This window comes from Rutidosis leptorrhynchoides, chromosome 10 (genome assembly GCF_046630445.1).
Source record: "Rutidosis leptorrhynchoides isolate AG116_Rl617_1_P2 chromosome 10, CSIRO_AGI_Rlap_v1, whole genome shotgun sequence".
NCBI classification, from domain to species: Eukaryota; Viridiplantae; Streptophyta; class Magnoliopsida; order Asterales; family Asteraceae; genus Rutidosis; species Rutidosis leptorrhynchoides.
The window spans coordinates 320,976,171-320,995,874 of record NC_092342.1 but is presented as its reverse complement, the minus strand read 5'-3'; the positions used below and the strand labels follow the sequence as shown (position 1 = coordinate 320,995,874).

At 33.6% G+C, this 19,704-nt stretch overlaps 2 protein-coding genes across 2 annotated transcripts; one reads left to right on the top strand and one right to left on the bottom strand.

Moving 5' to 3' along the window:
• Positions 1 to 8,265: 8,265 nt before the first annotated feature.
• On the top strand, positions 8,266 to 13,506 carry LOC139873344 (3-epi-6-deoxocathasterone 23-monooxygenase CYP90D1-like). Its single transcript, XM_071861270.1, has 7 exons — positions 8,266 to 8,542; positions 8,922 to 9,246; positions 11,375 to 11,776; positions 12,043 to 12,132; positions 12,681 to 12,866; positions 12,959 to 13,089; positions 13,383 to 13,506. The coding sequence occupies exons 1-7, from the start codon at positions 8,295 to 8,297 to the stop codon at positions 13,468 to 13,470; spliced, it is 1,470 nt and encodes a 489-aa protein (XP_071717371.1). The 5' UTR covers positions 8,266 to 8,294; the 3' UTR covers positions 13,471 to 13,506.
• Positions 13,507 to 15,147: 1,641 nt separating this feature from the next.
• On the bottom strand, positions 15,148 to 18,922 carry LOC139871963 (inactive protein kinase SELMODRAFT_444075-like). Its single transcript, XM_071859727.1, has 9 exons — positions 18,637 to 18,922; positions 18,010 to 18,164; positions 17,850 to 17,944; positions 16,771 to 17,759; positions 16,390 to 16,550; positions 16,220 to 16,296; positions 15,979 to 16,126; positions 15,583 to 15,732; positions 15,148 to 15,470 (listed from the first exon to the last, which is right to left on the bottom strand). The coding sequence occupies exons 1-9, from the start codon at positions 18,815 to 18,817 to the stop codon at positions 15,264 to 15,266; spliced, it is 2,163 nt and encodes a 720-aa protein (XP_071715828.1). The 5' UTR covers positions 18,818 to 18,922; the 3' UTR covers positions 15,148 to 15,263.
• Between the last annotated feature and the right edge of the window lie 782 nt (positions 18,923 to 19,704).

Genomic DNA, 19,704 nt, shown 5'->3' with positions numbered 1-19,704 from the left:
TTTCTTCAGGGGAAATGAGTTAATACTTCATCGGTTATTGTTGCTGGTATTTCTTGGTAACTACGGTGCGTATGACGTTGATGCTCGTGGAACAGATTGTGAAGTTGAGGTTTGCGATGCAGATGTTGTTGGTGGTGGTAATGGTACTGTTGGTGTTGTTGTCGGTGGTACTGTTGATGCCGGTGATGCTGCTGGTGCTTGTAACCTTTGCACCATATTCTCCAAAGCCACTACCCGAGCGCGAAGCTCGTTGACTTCTTCTACTACACCGGGATGATTGTCGATTCGGACGAGCGGACGAATAAGATTTAGAATGTGAGATAGTATATAATCATGACTAGATACTCTGGAAATGAGAGAGAAAATGGTATTACGAACAGGTTCGCCGGTAAGTGCTTCAGGTTCTTCGCCAAGAGGGCAATGTGGTGGATGGAAGGGATCGCCTTCTTCTTGTCTCCAATAATTAAGTAGACTACGAACCCATCCCCAATTCATCCAGAATAGATGATGGCTAATTGGTTGATCCATTCCAGTTACACTTTCTTCAGAGTTCAGGAGAATATCCATATCAGAATAGCTGTCGGAATTTAAGGAATTTGAACTAGATACGGGATCCATCTTGTATAATTAGATAGATGATTTTTGATATGAAATAGATTATAGAATTTAGTTTGGTATTCTTCAATACATAATTTACATATGTATATATAATACCAAATTCCATAAATCACGGAGAAATTTTCGGAAGATGTCAGGAAAAGTTTACAGTAACAGATACGCTAAGATATGAATTTTTGTCTATACACTATTTATGCAATCAATGCAGTAAAACGTGTCTAGACTTAAGAATGATAAGCATGTAATTTTCGACAAAAAATGATAAGCAAAACTTTTAACATGCAGACACAGTCGAAGTCCAGACTTGCTAATGCATCTTAACAACTATCAGTTAGACACATTCATGCAAGACCTGGTTCGCTAGGACCAACGCTCTGATACCAACTGTGACGATCGCTCCAAATCCATTTGGCCGAATACGTTATTCATTGATTTCATTGCGAGGTATTTGACCTCTATATGATACGTTTTATAAACATTGCATTCTTTTGAAAAGGCACACCATAAATGAATATTAAATCAAAGGTTTTCGACATCTGATGATTTCTACATATAAACAATCACCTTATATAATAGTTTACAATAGTACTTCCGTTGACAATGCAGTCTAAATAAGGTACATGGTGATGAATTGGTGAATGCAACGTTTTCTTGAAAAATATACCATGTAAGATTCCATGCACATAGCTTGTCTATCATATAAGTAAACAGCGGAAGACTTCTAGGGAACCTGAGAATAAACATGCTAACAAGTGTCAACACAAAGGTTGGTGAGTTCATAGTTTTAGTGTTTCGCATAATCTGCATATAAAAGTGGATAACAAGATTTCAGTTGTTTCATCCAGAAACGTTTATCAAAATATTCTACGAAATTGAGCACCCTGGTAACTAAACTTAACGTATATATAATTTGTACCCTTTGTATAATCATCTTAATAATACACGTAAACCAACGTGTACGCTTCTCAAATAGCATACGTCCGTTAAAAGGCTAGTGCTCTAGCTCAGACGGGGATATCAAGCCCTATGGATCCATATACTACTACTCGCGCCCACCAGTTCTTATAACTGGCAGTTAACAGTTACCAAAGCTAAGGGATTTTCGGTTCAAACTCAGTGTAGAATTTAGTATGTACTTGTATCCATTGCGTTTAAAATAAAATGCATGTATTCTCAGCCTAAAAATATAGATTGCAAAAGCAATTAAAAAGGGAGCAATGAAACTCACGCATATAAATATTGTAAATCAGTTTATAAAGCATTTGCATGTATTCTCAGCCCAAAAATGTAGAGAGTAAAAGGGATCATATGAAACTCACCTTAGCAGCATATAAAGTCGTTCACCAAAATGTGATCGAAACTCGGATTACCAAATAACCGTAGATCTCAACCTAGAGAACATATGTTGGTCAATAAATGTCTATCAAGCTAGGTCAGGTCATAGTGTATAACAATCCTAATGCTCGAGATCGACATACAAAAGTTATCCAAAGTCGTTTCAAAAAGTCAATTTTGACAATAATTCAACAAAACGAGACGTGCCTTATATATGGATTCATTTACTTGCCTGGTAATATTCAAAAATCCAATTTATCATTCTTACAAACAAGTTTCAAAAGCAATTTCAATCAATATCAATCATAATTAAGTTGATCATATCTTTTAATTCGTTCACCGAAATTACGCGATTTCTAAATGAAAAGTTATTGATTTTTCGCCAGCTTTCCAAAAACATGCATATCATATACCTTTTATCATTAATATATGTATTTACTTCGTGATTCATCATAACTGTTTAACGACAAAATTTAGCGTACAATAATGTATAAATATATACACTCGAGCACTAGTATGTATACACTATTAATTTATAAAATATAAAATATAAATGCTTACGTATTAATATTGAGATTCAATATTGTAGAAAAGTACGTAGACGCAACAGAGATGATAAACACTAGATTTGATTCATAAATATACCCTCGAACATTACCCATAACCTCTTTGGCAATAACCCATAATTTCCTTAGCTCTATCCCGCTCTTAAAACCATTTTGAAAGTGACACACTCATAACCTCGTCGTAGTATTTTATGTATAATACTAATTAATAATATTAATAATAATAAGATTAATAATAATATTAATCTTAATAATAATAATAATAATAATAATAATAATAATAATAATAATAATAATAATAATAATATAATAATAATAATAATAATAATAATAATAATAATAATAATAATAATAATAATAATAATAATAATAATAATAATAATAATAATAATAATAATAATATAAATATGGAGTATGAGATGTATGTGTGTAAGACAGAGACCAAAATGCTCGAGCTTTTATAGGTGTGGCCTGATTCTGATGCCCATGCGATCGCATGGGTTTTATGCCTATTTGCCATGTGATCGCATGGCCGTCAGATCCAGCTCACATATTTTTTGTAATTTTGTTTGTCGACATAATTTAATATAATATATATAATATATTTAATTTAAATAATTAATTATATATTATATTAAATTCACATGCATAGTTGACTTGTAATTTTTGTTCCGATAAGTCGTACGTCATCACTCGACTTATGTCCCGGTTCCGGTTTTTCGAGTGTCCCTTCGTACGTTGAGAAAACTTGTACATTACGTTTCGTGACTCGTACCTTTGTCAAAATATAGTCTTAAATTATTCCTAAACTATACCACTCAAAGTATATCTTAAACTTTCGAGTATTTTGGTCATTTACTTCTATAAATCATCATCTCGTTATTTGTTATTATATATATAATAACAGATTGTTTTATGACCAAGTTAATATTATATTTAAATATATATATTCAATATTTAATAAACACGTTTTTAAAATACATAACACAGGTTATTCATATATCTAATTCCAACAGTTAATATTCCTTATTATTGTATGTGTCCAAGTTACGTTATTTAAACAAACACTTTATCATTTGTTCCGAATACCGTTAAAAATGAATAATTTCTCAAATCAACGTGGACCTCTCAATAGAGACCCGTAATGATATCATAATCCTTAAGAGACTCAGTAAATGTCTTTTACTTGAATCGTTTGGCATAATCTTTTAACTCCGTAGTTAAATATATCAATCAGGTAATCAATCAAATAAGATTAATGCACAGTATCATATACCCAACACTTAGTTACGTTTTCAAGTTATAGTATATGTATCTATTTACATATAATTATTCGTGCATCATCGTGAATAAACGAAAGGTAATTGAATAGTTCAAGAATTTTGAGATTCAGTTTAACAGACTTTGCTTATCGTATCGAAATCATATAAGATTAAGTTTAAATTTGGTCGAAAATTTTCGGGTCATCACAGAAGGGATCACCTTCTTCTTGTCTCCAATGATTAAGTAGGCTACGAACCCATCTCTAATTCATCCAGAATAGGTGATGGCTGATTGGTTGATCCATTCCGGTTACACTTTCTTCAGAGTTCAGGTGAATATCCATATCGGAATAGCTGTCGGAATTTAAGTAATTTGAACTAGATACGGGATCCATCTTGTATAATTAGAGAGATGATTTTTGATATGAAATAGATTATAGAATTTAGATTGGTACTTATCAATACATAATTTACATATGTATATATAATACCAAAATCCCATAAATTACGGAGAAATTTTTGGAAGATGGCAGTCAAAGTTTACTGTAATAGATATGCCAAGATATGAATTTTGTCTATACACTATCTATGCAATCAATGCAATAAGATGCGTTTAGACTTAAGATGATAGACAGATAATTTCTGACAAGAAATGATAAGCAAAACTTTTGACATGCAGACACAGTCGAAGTCCAGACTTACTAATGCATCCTAACAATTATCAGTTAGACACACTTATGCAAGACCTGGTTCACTAGGACCAACGCTCTGATACCAACTGTGACGACCCGTCCAAATCCATCTGGACGAACATGTCATTCATTGATTTCATTGCGAGGTATTTGACCTCTATATGATACGTTTTGTAAACATTGCATTCTTTTCAAAAGGTACACATTAAATGAATATCAATTTCTAAGGTTTTCAACGTTTGATGATTTCTACATATAGACAATCACCATAAATAATAGTTTACCATAATACATCCATTGACAATGAAGTCAAAATAAGATACACGGTAATGATTTTGTGAATGCAAAGTTTTCTTGAATAAAGCAAGTATGACTCCATGCACATAGCTTGTATCACATATAAGCAAACAGCGGAAGACTTCTAGAAACCTGAGAATAAACATGCTTAAAAGTGTCAACACAAAAGTTGGTGAGTTCATAGTTTTAATGTATCGTATAATCTGTATATAAAGGTGGATCACAAGATTTCAGTTGTTTCATCCAGAAACGTTTATCAAAATATTCTACGAAATTGAGCACCCTGGTAACTAAACTTAACGTATATATAATTTGTACCCTTTGTATAATCATCTTAATAATACACGCAAACCAACGTGTACGCTTCTCAAATAGCATACGTCCGTTAAAAGGCTAGCGCTCTAGCTCGGACGGGGATATCAAGCCCTATGGATCCATATACTACTACTCGTGCCCACCAGTTCTTATAACTGGCAGTTACTAGTTACCAAAGCTAAGGGATTTTCGGTTCAAACTCAGTGTAGAATTTAGTATGTACTTGTATCCATTGCGTTTAAAATAAAGTGCATGTATTCTCAGCCCAAAAATATATATTGCAAAAGCAATTAAAAAGGGAGCAAATTAAACTCACCTTAGCAGCACATAAGGTCATTCATCAAAAAGTGACCGTAACTCGGAATGCAAGATTAACTGTAGATCTCAACGTATCAATATTGAGATTCAATATTGCAGGAAAGTACGTAGACGCAACAGAGATGATAAATACTAGGTTTGACTTGCGAACAATACCCATGAACATTACCCATAACCTCCATAGCTATAACCCATAATTTTCTTAGTTCTATCCCGTTTGAAGCTTGTTTTGAAAGTGACACGCTCATAACCTCGTCGTAATATTTTATGTATAATATTACTAAAAATATTAAGATTAATAATAATAATAATCTTAATAATAATATAATAATAATAATAATAATAATAATAATAATAATAATTATTATTATTATTATTATAATAAATAAATACTTACGGAGTAATATACGTGTAAAAAAACTCTAGCAGAAACCTGGTATTTATAGGCATAATTCCTGATTCTGATGCCCATGCGAGTGCATGGGATTTTAGTGCAAATCTCATGCACTTGCATGAGCTCATGCACTCGCATGGGTTTTATGCATATTTCCCATGCGATCGCATGGCCGTCAGATCCAGCTCACATATTTTTTTGTTTTCTTGTTTGTCGACATAATTAAATATAATATATATAATATATATAATTTAAATAATTAATTATATATTATATTAAATTCATGTGCATAGCTGACTTGTAATTTTTGTTCCGATGACTCGTACGTTGTCACTCGACTTATGTCCCGGTTCCGGTTTCTCGAACGCATTTTCGTACGCTTAGAAAACTCGCAATTTACGTTTTGTGACTCGTACCTATGTCAAAATATAGTCTTAAATTATCAATAAACTACATCATTCAAAGTGTATCTTAAAATTTCGAGTGTTTTGGTCATTTACTTCTATAAATCATTGTCTCGCTATTTGTTGATATATATATATATATAATAACAAATCGTTTTATGACCAAGTTAATATATATTTTCAACATTCATAAACACGTTTTAAATATACGCCGCAAGTTATTCATACAATTAATATTCCAACTTATCATATATATTCAAATAAATATTTAAACCAATAAGTTTAATGTACGGTATTAAACAATTAATACATTGTTACGTTTTCAAGTTATAGTATATATATATATGTATCTATATACATATAATTGTTCGCGAATCGTCAAGAACAACCGAAAGGTATTTGAATAGTTCAAAAATTTTGAGATTCAGTTTTACAGACTTTGCTTATCGTGTCGGAAATGTTAATCATACAAAGATTAAGTTTAAATTTGGTCAGAAATTTCCGGGTCATCACAAATAATCTATCAAATTTAATAATAAAAATATTAATGTTAATATTTAAAATGAGGAAAACTTAAATCTTTTAAAGTAGTGTTTCTCATCAATTTATTTTCGATATAACATAGAAAATAAGAGAAAATTGTGCGGTTAGTTTATGTAATTTACACGAAATGTAGTGTTTAGTCCCCGAACTTCATATTCGAGATGGTTAGTCCTGTGATTTACTAAATAGACGTGGGTGGTCCTTGTCAGTAACATCCGTTAACATAAGCCATGTATGTGCCACGCATGTGAGGGGTATTTATATCTTTCCCTCCATCTTGTTTACCGCTTCATTTTTTCAATCACTCATTCCTTACCCAAATTCACTAACCCTAACTTTTTTAACTTCCAAACAACTTCATCAAATCAAAACCCAATTTAATTCAAACCAAATCAAAATCTACATCCAAATCAAAATCAATATTCAAGTGTACATCGTGACATAAAATAACATAGTGATATAAAACAAAATAGTGATAGACACAAAATCAAACACTTTGTAAACAAATGTATATGCAATTACTAAACCACTCAAAAATATATTGCTCTTATATATAAACCTCAAACACAACGAAAATCAAACACTATGTAAACAAATATATACTTCGTATTCATTTACATCATCGCCATCTTCATTTGCGAAATGCGGTACAATCTATCAAAACTTTTCGTCTTCATATACGTCGTCATCTTCATTTCCGTCATCATCGTAGAACAATTCGTAATTCAAACTATATATTGAATAAACCACAAGGACCAACCATCTCGAAAATGAAGTTTGGGGATCAAAAACTTCATTTCATTTAAATCATTGGACCAACTGCGCAATTTTCTCAAAATAAAAAAGCTACTCGTAATTGAATTGCTTTATAGCAGGTCTTCAAATCAAGGTATTATGTGTTGATTAAAAAATTAAGCAGCACGCGTGCATGTACTCAAAATAACATCGTGCCATAAAATAACATAGTGATATAAAACAAAATAGTGATAGACACAAAATCAAACACTTTGTAAACAAATGTATATGCAATTACTAAACCACTCAAAAATATATTGCTCTTATATATAAACCTCAAACACAACGAAAATCAAACACTATGTAAACAAATATATACTTCGTATTCATTTACATCATCGCCATCTTCATTTGCGAAATGCGGTACAATCTATCAAAACTTTTCGTCTTCATATACGTCGTCATCTTCATTTCCGTCATCATCGTAGAACAATTCGTAATTCAAACTATATATTGAATAAACCACAAGGACCAACCATCTCGAAAATGAAGTTTGGGGATCAAAAACTTCATTTCATTTAAATCATTGGACCAACTGCGCAATTTTCTCAAAATAAAAAAGCCAATTGAATTGCTTTATAGCAGGTCTTCAAATCAAGGTATTATGTGTTGATTAAAAAATTAAGCAGCACGCGTGCATGTATTATACGGAGTACGTATTTACAGTATAAAAACATAAGATTTCCGTATTCTCAATTCGCTTCCATAAATAATCCACTCCAATAATTAATCAAACACACACAAAACCATCCTTCATGGAGTTCATTTTCAACCCCTTCATCCTCCTTTTAACCACCACAACGGTTTTCATATCCACCATGTTGTTACTTATATTCACTTTCTTCCTCATCAACTACCTCCAACCGCTAGGTAAACCATCATCGCCGCTTAAAAGGACTCTCCTAGGATCCATGGGATGGCCTTTTATCGGCGAAACGCTAGATTTTATAGCTTGCGGTTACACCGATCATCCTGAATCATTCATGGAAAAACGTCGTTTATTGTAAGTTCCCGTCGTGATCATGCTACACAAACATACACCCATATCACACGAATATTTACAAATACTCCTATAAAACTTGAACACATAACTTTAAGGTCAATGAATTTACTGGATACCGATTGACTAATTGGCCCTTTGATCATGTTTTACATGTTTTTACGAATTATAAAAACGTATTAAAAGCTATATCTTATAGCTTAAGGAAAGGGGTATTAGGATCAAATTTCATCGGCAACATATATTAGAGTGATCATAAAAATACCGAAAATCGTGTCGGAATGCTTTACATCTAGTATATGATACTTTTCTCGGGTACATGAACAAACAAAACATTTTCGTTTTATATCTAATAAGTTGTTTTTTTTCTTCTTTTGGTTAGGTATGGAAAGGTATTCAAATCTCATCTGTTTGGTAATCCAACGATAATATCGACTGATGCAAAAGTTAGTCGAATCATATTACAAAGTGATGCTAATAGCTTCGTACCTTCGTATCCTAAATCACTAACCGAGTTGATGGGCGAGTGTTCAATTCTAAGGATCAATGGAAGTTTTCATAGGAGAATTCATGGTTTAATTGGTTCGTTCTTCAAGTCTCCATATCTTAAAGCTCAAGTTACTTCCAATATGCAAAAGTTACTTCTTCAATCCATGGCAACTTGGAAGGAAGATCGTCCTATTTACATACAAGATGAAACTAAACATGTATGCTCTCTGTATCTTTCTCTACCTACAAAAACCTATAGCAATTTTTGTTAAATGTTCAATCTCATTTATGACCTGTCTCTGTTTGAGAAAAGATTTTATATCACGTCGAACTAAACATGTTTGTTGTTGTATATCATTTCACGTATTTTTTTTTATATAAATGGTATAAAATAAAAATTAATAATAATAACCTTAGTATGTCAATGATGACAATATTAAGAACCGCCTCCGTGGTCAAATAGTTCAACTCCAATACCTTGAGTATTTAGCACGATTAAGGTCAGGGTTCAATTTGTGGCTCTGTAAAAAGTCCGTGAGGAACGTTATATTGTCCTGTACGCAACCTGATCCACATGCGCATATGGAATGATAGATCGGGTCCATGTTATGCGGTTCGAATATTCGCTCGAAAACGCGTGTGTGCGCTAAAAATAATCTAGTGGGCGGATCTTATCCCCGTCAGTGAATCCAAACCAACTTTAAAAAAATGATGACAATATTAACATCACCCGCCATTTACGGCTTTACGCCTTTGCGCATATATACACCCCAAACAAAACAAAAGTTGTGCCATGAATTTTGTTTTTAGAACACCATGTAGAAGTTACTAACTAGGGTCCAACACATGTGAAAATCACCCACCCGTTCATATCACCTTATATGCCGGAAAACACATCAATTCTAATTCGGACCACGTATAACCCTGGTGAGAATCGAACCCGGTCACGTTCTTCGATTCTTACCCTTGAATTTGAGACACGTATTCCAAAGCAATACCACTCAATTAAATGCTCGGGTGACATTTATTTATATGTATTCGTATGAATATGGTTGAATATCATGACATCTAAATGTATGAATGTATAATGTATTATGTAAAGTGGATATTAAAAGTTAAATAGTCAAATTATTATGGGGGATGATTCTCACACACTGTTTTTTATCCTCACACACTCTTTTACCCTATTATTAGGGAGGAGTTCAAGTAAATTGGTGTGTGAGGATCAAAAAACAGTGTGTGAGAATCATCCCTCAATTATTATACATTCTACAATTTTAATTTATTACTATTAATTTTTGTTGCACGATAAATTTTTGCTAATTAATAATTAAACCCGAAACACGTTGCTTCATTTGACCATTATTTATCAGGTTAATAGATCTTTAAAATTTTAAATAGTTTATGTCAAAGTATTTTTTTTGGTTAAGCGAGGAAACCCTCCTATGAACGAGCACATTGGCTCCCTCACAGAAGGTAAAACCTCGGGTAATCAAGCCCCCCGAGCGCGAGACCTGGTACCGGGTGAATTGCGCATTATGCGCACCCTCTAGTCACACTCCCTTTTTGAACAATTTGACATAGCCAGGAATTGAACCCGGGTGGTGTGTTTCATTGGGCAACTCGGTGGCCACTCAGACAAGCCTGAATGGTTAGTTTATGTCAAAGTAAGTAATTGCCTTCGTCTATATATTGACGTTTGTGTTTAAAAATAACATTACCTTTTACCAAAAGCTTACGTTTAATATTTCTTGAATTTCCTTTCATATTTTGTTTATGATTTAATTTTTATCACAATAATAAGTGTATACGGAGTATATATAAAAGGTATTGATGTATCTTAACTATTTTGGCAATTTGTGAGAAATAAATACACAAAATTGCAAAACCAAAAGTATGTGTTTGGGTGTCTTCAGTGTTTTGAAGAAATGGGATTTAAGCATAAAGCAATGCTAGAACTAGTTACAAAAGCAGTGTAACTTTTTGATTTTTTCTTAACGCTTTTTACTGTATATATACAGCAATTACAACCCATATTATTGGTTACACAATCATTTAAACATATTTATTTTGTCTACAAATATCACCACCATATGGTCCATGTTATTAATCATATGTTCCCCAACTCTTTTAGATGTCCCTATTAGTTAGTTGACAGTGTTTTGTGTAAGTAGATCGTTTTGGATCTATATTACTTCAATTGATCCTCGGATCTTTTTATCATTATATTTATATGTATATGTAAAAAAAAAAAAAAATGAACTCGCTATTAGAATTTACAACTATTTGTTATAACTTACACGCATTAACTAACTATTTGTTACTAATTATATTGATTATATTCAGATTGCGTTTCAAGTACTAGCCAAAGCTTTGATCGGGTTGGATCCGGGTCAAGAAATGGACTTTTTGATGGTCGAATTTCGAAAATTCATCGCGGGTCTCATGTCCATACCTATAAACTTACCGGGAACACAGCTTCATCGATCATTGGACGCCAAGAAAAAGATGGTTAGATTAATCCTTAAAATTATTCGCGATAAACGGGTAGATGGTCTTGATCGTTCACAACAATCATATAATGTGGCTGATGTTTTGCTTAATGATAAGAGCGAAAAGCTAACAGACGAGTTAATATCTGATAATATGATCGATTTGATGATTCCCGGCGAGGATTCTGTGCCAATGCTTATGACTTTAGCTATCAAATACTTATCAGATTGTCCCAAAGCTCTTCATCAACTTAAGGTATAGAACTAGCATTTTGTCACCTCAACAAATGTATATCATGTCATATTGTGTTAAATATTATTAGAAATTTACTATATAATATAACAAACTTATTAATTAATTTCATTGAGCTACATGTTATTCATGGTTATCACTTGCTATTAGGATTTGATATTTGATTAACTTTAAGGAATGGTAATGTAATGATTATTAAGGACATAATGACTCTCTAATTGTAATTTTCTTACCCACTTAATTAACTTGATGATGATGATGATGATTAGGAGGAAAATTTGGGGTTGAAAAGACGTAAAGAAAACCTCGGAGATACTTTGTCTTGGGATGATTACCTATCGTTGCCATTTACTCAAAGCGTAAGTTCACGTTAGATTTTTTTTATAACGTAAGATCTTAAAGTTGTAATCTGAATTGAACTTGAGTCTCTACTAGAGATTCGCAAGTGTCCACCAACCACCTGTTGAAGTATAATCGGTTAAGGTTTGCAAGTCATGTCTCACATAGAAAAATGAATGAACCAAATGCATACATATAAGTTTAGGAGGACCTCCCTCTATCACCAATTGGTTTTAGAGTAATGTGGAACTCATGAGCTTATATGTCGTACATGTTGGTGGACCTGAAACTATCCTACACGTGATATCAGAGCCGGAGCAGAGAGCAAGTAAACCGGACGCACGAGGATGAAAGAACCAAATGCATGCATATAAGTTTAGGACCTCCCTCTATCAACAATTGGTTTTAGAGTAATGTGAAACTCATGAGCTTATATGTCGCACATGTTGGTGGACCTGAAACGATCCTACACAACCTACCCAGGGTTATTAAAGTTGACTTAATTTATCAAGCTCTATAATAAACCACTTACAACACTAATTAGTGACGATGATTAATATTTATTCAGGTGATTACGGAAACACTAAGAATGGGGAATATAATAATGGGTGTGATTAGAAAGGCTATGAGAGATGTGGAGATTAAAGGTTACTTAATACCAAAGGGATGGCGTGTATTAACTCATTTTAGATCAGTTCATTTTGATGAATGTTATCATGAATCTCCCCACCAGTTTAATCCTTGGAGATGGCAGGTGATTAGTAGTACATTGTGCCGCTTAAATTGTACACTATTATTAAATTTTGATATATTTTTTTAACAATCCTTAATGTTTTTGCTAACTAGGATAAAAACATGAGCAATTGTAATAGTATTGGATTTACTCCTTTTGGAGGAGGGCTTAGACTGTGTCCAGGGCTGGATTTGGCTAGACTAGAGGCTTCTATATTCCTACATCACTTCGTTACGGCGTTTAGGTAATTTTCACGTTAAAAAAGTTTAGCGACGCAACTAATTATCTATAACAAATGACAATTCTATCCATGTCATCTTTTTATTTTTTATAAACGAACTTGCGTGCATATATTATGTGCGTAAAAAGGTTGTGCATAGCTGTTACATATTGACTATAAAGTAATAGTTATTTAATAGTACAATACTTTTATGCACTTTAACGACAACTCTAAAGGTTATCGTAAAGGTTATCGTTATGATAATCCTATATATACTGTATTTACTTGTAATGTATAGTGATGAGCAAGAATTGCAGGTGGATAGCTGAGAAAGACACCATAATCAACTTCCCAACAGTAAAATTGAAGAACAGAATGCCAATTTGGGTCAAAAAGGAGATATAAGATGTGGGCCAGGTTGAGGATGTTATGATTGAAAATTTTTAACGGGATCATTTTGTCTAAAGCAGAAGAAAAGGCTGGATTGAGAACCACACGTGTGGGTGGACATGAAATGACTAATGAGGGATGAAATGCATCTGTCCCATTGTTCAACTTACGCATAAACAGAACACGTGTGCAGAGTAATTCAACAGGAACTCCTTTATGTGAACTTGATTAAGATCAATTAGGTAACTTTTTATCTAAATAAAATTAATCAGGGATCATATTTAGTATTTTAGTGATGTGCAATATACGTATATACGTACATGCATAAAGAATGTAGCAATTGATTTTGTAGAATAATCCATGTTCATGAAGTAAACAAAAAAAATAAAAAAAAAATAAAAAAAAATAAAAAATAAAAAAAATGAAGTAAACATTTGAAGCTAATTTGTGATGTATTTCTTGTCTTATATAGGATGATTTTGTAGTAGCTAATTTATAATATCGTGTCTTGTTTTGTCATACATTCTTCTATTTATCAAAGAAAGTAAAAGTGTTTGAAAAGTAAATAATAGACATATTTATAATCATCTAAAATCTATAATCGTTGAAGCAAATAAAAGTATTGTTAACAGCAACCTGAAGTGCCGTGATTAGAATATTATGGTATTGAATCTGCATGAATATGAGTGCATGTTTTGTGTAGAGTTGGTGGACTTGGTTAGACTGCATCAACAAGAATGCAACTAACTTGCAATTCATTCATATGCTTGGTTCATTAATGGTACTTAACTAACGTTCATTTTGGTTGGGATTACTTCTATAGTTCTACCTCTTTGTCGGTTTTCGACTCGGTTAATATTTTAGAGGATGAAGATTATGATTTTGGTTCGAATATAGAGGTTGTCGTGGGTTCCTCTTCGAATCCAGCACATGTTTTGGGGGTCAAGATGTCTCGAAGTCTACGGATACTGGATTACGTGTTCCTGCAGATTGTTAAGTCGTGGGTAATGACTTTTCTTCCATTGCTCCAAAATTCGATCAATCTTTAGGGAAGAAATCAGTGTTCGAAGAGGCGTTCGATGATATGATGAGTGAAATGGAGGGCGAACCCGTTGATGCCATTCTTATCAACTCAAGCGACGCTTCTAAGGCCCCGGTTAAGGTTAAGAAAAAATGCATAAACCGGTTCAGGGGGCGAGAGTAAAGAGTTCAGTGAGTTTATCAAAAATATTTGAGGTCGGGTGCAAAGGGTCGGATTCGTTTGTTACTTTTTGGATTAGATGGTTTCCAAATCTTTTGCTCGTTTAGTAGATTGGTTACCCTCTTTTTAGTCCGTTTAGCTTTGGTTTGTTTGCCGTGCCTTGTGGATTTTGTTTAAATGTTGTGAGTTTCCGTTTGGTTCATAATTCGGTTTAGCTCGGTAGTTTTTAGAGTTGTATGTGACTTCATCTTTTTGATGAACTCCTTTTTTTTATCATTTATGTAAGTTTCTTTGTTTTTCCGCAAAAACAAAGGTACTTTAACGAACAAATTATTGTACACATTCTATTTGGTTCCTTAGTAGCTTAACTTATTCTAAGACTTGTTACCAAGGTTCAGTATGTACTTATTTAAGGCATCTGGTTCGATCTAATAGTAGTCCTTCGCTCAACGATATATTCACCCTGGAATTCTAACCAACAATTTGTACAGTTTCATTTTTTTCATTAGGGTGAAGTTACAAGAACACTAACTAATCAAGGACAATATCATAAATAAAAAGATGGTCGAAAAGTGGATTAATCATATTGGGTACTCTGGAGTTTGTGTTACCTTCTATCTTCAGATGAAGTCCTCCTGGCCTTTTCTCTTTGCCAATACAAAGAACGATTTGAATCAAGAGAAGGTTTGCTACTGAAACCTTCAAATGTCTCCCTCATAGGACTTTGTTGACGATCCATGTAAATCCTACCACTACGATTCCCCACTTCGTAACTTGAATCCATCACCATGTCGCCTTCTAGTATTCGTAGCACCTTACGACAAATTAATCATAAACATACCATAGTATTTTAGCCAACTTTGAAATTTGAGAGAAAGTTCATATATTAGATGATGAGAATAAAAAAGATTAAGACCAGGAAGTACCTGTGACATACGCGGACGCAACTGTGGATCTTTTTTAATGCATAAAGAAGCGGCTTGCAGCATGCAATAAACTTCTTGTTCTGCGTATGAGTTTCTTATCTGAGGATCAATTAAGTCATCAATGGCTTCTTCTTCCAATAATGGGCGTGCCTATCACATATCAAAGAAACAAATATCACAAATAATATCATTTCCTGCTTTAACAAAAAAATGTCTTTATTTATAATATTAATATTACGATAACAGTAATCTAACTGCTTTAACAAAATATTTAGGAGGTTGTATGAATTAAGAGTACGCTTTAAACAACTTTGAAGTTTTAACACGTTTAATCTGTCTGGCCCATTTGACCCATTTGAAATGAAACATAACCCAAATTATGTGTCTATGACTCACCCATTCTGTGAGGCATTGTTGACCTTTGGGTCGGTTAAGATCCACTGCTTTTCGTCCAGTAACAAGTTCCACCAATACAACTCCGAATGAGTATACATCAGCTTTTTCAGTGATCTGGCCACTTTGTGCATACTCAGGGGCCAGATATCTAAAACCAGAAACACATAATAATTATAATTATAAATAACATATGATAAATATGGTACATACAATTAAAAATAGGATCAAACTAAAGACCAACCCAAATGTTCCAATTACTCTTGTTTCTTCTCCAGTGTCACCATCAGGCTGCCACCTTGCTAGGCCGAAATCCCCTACCTTGCAAAATTATAGAAAAAAAAAAAATTGTTTAATTTGTTTAGCTAACATATTATAAGTGAACTTTTAAATGAACTTAAAAGAATAATGTACCAGAGGCTCGAAATCATGGGTAATGAGGATATTGTTTGGCCGCATGTCGCGATGTACAATGCAACCAACTCTGCATTCTTCATGAAGATATCGTAACCCTCGAGCTGCTCCAACTGCAATCTTTTGTCGTGCTGCCCATTTTAATGGATCTCGATGACGTCCTGCAATTATCAAAGAGTCCTGTTTAAGATCAGGATTACAGTAATGCATCCTCAAGCCTAAAAACGCCTACTTCGTTCAAACAAGTTTGAAGACAACTTTTCCTAAGCAAAACTAGATGAAGGTATAAACACGATTCAACAACAAAGAGAAATATAAAAAGACTAATTTTGGCCTCGTTTGTAGAGCATATAAAACATAGTTTAACTTTTAGAAATTTACCATAAAGATGTGAATCCAACGATCCGTTACATATATATTCATAAACTAGCAGCCTCCTCCCATCTTCAATACAAAATCCAATCAACATTACAACGTTTCGATGCTGAGCACAGCTCAACACTTCAACTTCCGAGCAAAATTCTTGATCCCCTTGAGAACTTGCTAGTTTATGTTGCTTAACAGCAACTGCTTGACCATCTGGTAGTACCCCTCTGTGTACCGACCCGTATCCACCTTCAGCCAAGAAATTCACTTGTGAAAAACCTCCAGTTGCAAGTTCCAGCTCAGCATAAGTAAACCATCTTGGAGGCTTTCCGAATATCGGTGCCTTGTGCTGACATATTGAGCACAGCGGAGGTGGGCCCGAAGGTACATTTCTGGACAATGATATAGCTTCTCTAACATTGCCATTAAATTCTATATCACTTCTATGGCTTCCATGCTCACTATCTTTATCAACCATGGGAGCTAATGAACTATATCGTTGTGAACTTTCTTCTCGGTTTTGAGACGATTGACAGCTTGACGTGATTAGGTCAACTATCCATGGTTGGAACCTTAAGCTAGAGGAAGATGATGATGGCTGATCACTTTCGGAGTCTGAACTTAACTCGGTGGGGTCCGTCTCCTTTTCGGCTAATAACGATTTCTCCTTATTTAATGAAGCATTGGTTACTGGGATAAAAAACGGTGACGTTCCGGGATCAGAACTCGATACTGATGAGGTTCCAGCTTCGGTTGTAGTAAATAATTCGGGACTGCTTGTTGGAGTAACAACTGGTCCTCGAACAGAATCAATGGATGAGTCTTTATTTTTTGTTTGTTTTTTAGATAATTGATTTGTTGAAGATGATGAACAGTTAGTTTCGGATCCCTTCTTAGGTGATCCAACCAAGTTCAGACGAAGAATTTTTGGCTGTGATTTCTTCATTATCACAATGTTGCATTGCAATTCTTCCATACATCGCTTTTGTTCATGTTTGAGCTTCCTTCAATTATGTTAATTGACCCAAAAAGTTAATCAAAGAACGTAAAATAAAAAAAATAAAGAAAATTCATTAGAATTTAGTTTATCTTACTTGTCAAGTACAACCCAAGTAGCTTGAATTTTCTTGGCCTCTGCAGCTACGGCCCCACATGGCGATCCAGCAACAATTTTTATCTTCACATTTATCTATAAAATAATCAGATCATTAAACACTACACAATGAGTAACTATATGGATTAAGAGAGACAAACCTTATTAGGATCATAAACACCATGAAGCTGAAGGATCATTTGGGAGCAAGAATCAGTAATATCAATCTTCTGGTCTGAACTTGTTCCCATATTAGACCTTTGGTGCCCACTAGCACAGTCCCCAGTAAATCTTGGAAATTTCCATAATTTTCTACCTATATTGATGAATAACATAATGATTGGTTGACTAAAGCAACAAATCAAATAGGATTAACTTGCTTATAATAAAATACCATTCAATCTCAGGGTTTAAACTTTAAGGGATAAAATTGCACCTTCAACATTCAATTGTGTTGACAAAGCCAAACAATACACAGCCAGAAGTTGATGTAATTAAGCTACAAGGAAATGAATTATAATTGCATAATAGGTAGAAGGTTTTCCTTGTTCGGGCTACCCGGAGGGCGAGTAATCCGACCCCATACTCTGATGTATGCAGCCCAGCAAGATTACTCCCTGGCTGTTTCCAACCCATCCCTGGCCACTACTATATATTCGTCCTGGACGGGACTCGAATATGAGACCTCTTGCAAAGAACCAAGACCCCAACCATTGGGCTATCTAGTCTAGTGATGGTTTGTAATTGCATAATGTGATTCAAAACTGAAAACTAACAAATTATGTTACCTGATGTTTGTGCAGGCATGACCACAAGTAATGTAATGCAATGCCCTGGTTGAACCACATGACTCAAAGCCCAAACCAAAGCAGTTTTAGGTATCTCTTTAGAAGCTTTGACTGCAACAACCACCTTCTCAGCACCATCCACCCCTTTTTCCACCTTCACCATCTTATGTTCTTTACTCATTGCACCTTATAAAGACTCACTTTACAATAAATCCCTTCTTCAATGAACCCAGCTCGAGCGATAATATAGCCCAATTCGCATTATTGTGTTGGTATCATTTGGCCCCCACCACAAATTTTTGATTCCTTGTAGTATAAATAATGCCAGCTGTCTTATATTAACAGCTTAAGATGAATACCTCCAAAAAAATATTGTAAAGATCCTTTGACCTTTTGACTAGTAATAAAACAGTAAAAGTTTATCTATATTTCTCCAATCAATTTATTTCCTAAAATAAACAATGTTTGCAAATGAATCAAACCATGAGTGAAAGTTCGTATTCACCAAATTTAGTAAGCATATTCCAATTCTGCAAAATTATAACCAAATAAATCCAAAATTAGGATCTCTTTCACCTGACCACAATTTTATATCTCTTGCTTTGTATCACATGATATATGACACATTTAATCCGTACATCGTCCTTACAATCTCTATAACCAGTCAATTTAACAGATTCAGCTGATTTTACAACGGATCTACTTAAAACCCTAACTACTGAAATAGAATAAATTGTATAATGTTTTCTTCAAATATAAATAAATTATAATAAATAAATACAAACAAAAACGAAATCAATCAATCAATGACATGACATGACTAAATAGTGTTAGCTAATGATCACCTCAATTTTTCAATTTCAACTATTACAAAAAAAATAATTATGCAAAAAAACGATAAAATAGATTACATCACGGATTCAATTTCACACAGAGTTGGTATATACAAACAAAATACAGCAAATACTTGAAGTGATTACTCAAACGTAATAATAAATGAATAAACATGCAATAATGTATTTCACTGTAAACACACAGTAATAGCATCATATATACACAAAAATAGCA

Coding starts and splice junctions, on each gene's coding strand:
- LOC139873344 (XM_071861270.1), top strand. CDS start 8,295: ATGGAGTTCATTTTCAACCCCTTCATCCTCCTTTTAACCACCACAACG. Junction 9,247..11,374: donor TACAAGATGAAACTAAACAT/GTATGCTCTCTG, acceptor GATTATATTCAG/ATTGCGTTTCAAGTACTAGC. Junction 12,867..12,958: donor TTAATCCTTGGAGATGGCAG/GTGATTAGTAGT, acceptor TTTGCTAACTAG/GATAAAAACATGAGCAATTG.
- LOC139871963 (XM_071859727.1), bottom strand. CDS start 18,817: ATGAGTAAAGAACATAAGATGGTGAAGGTGGAAAAAGGGGTGGATGGT. Junction 16,551..16,770: donor GTTGGATTCACATCTTTATG/GTAAATTTCTAA, acceptor TGATAATTGCAG/GACGTCATCGAGATCCATTA. Junction 16,127..16,219: donor AGAGTAATTGGAACATTTGG/GTTGGTCTTTAG, acceptor TTCTGGTTTTAG/ATATCTGGCCCCTGAGTATG.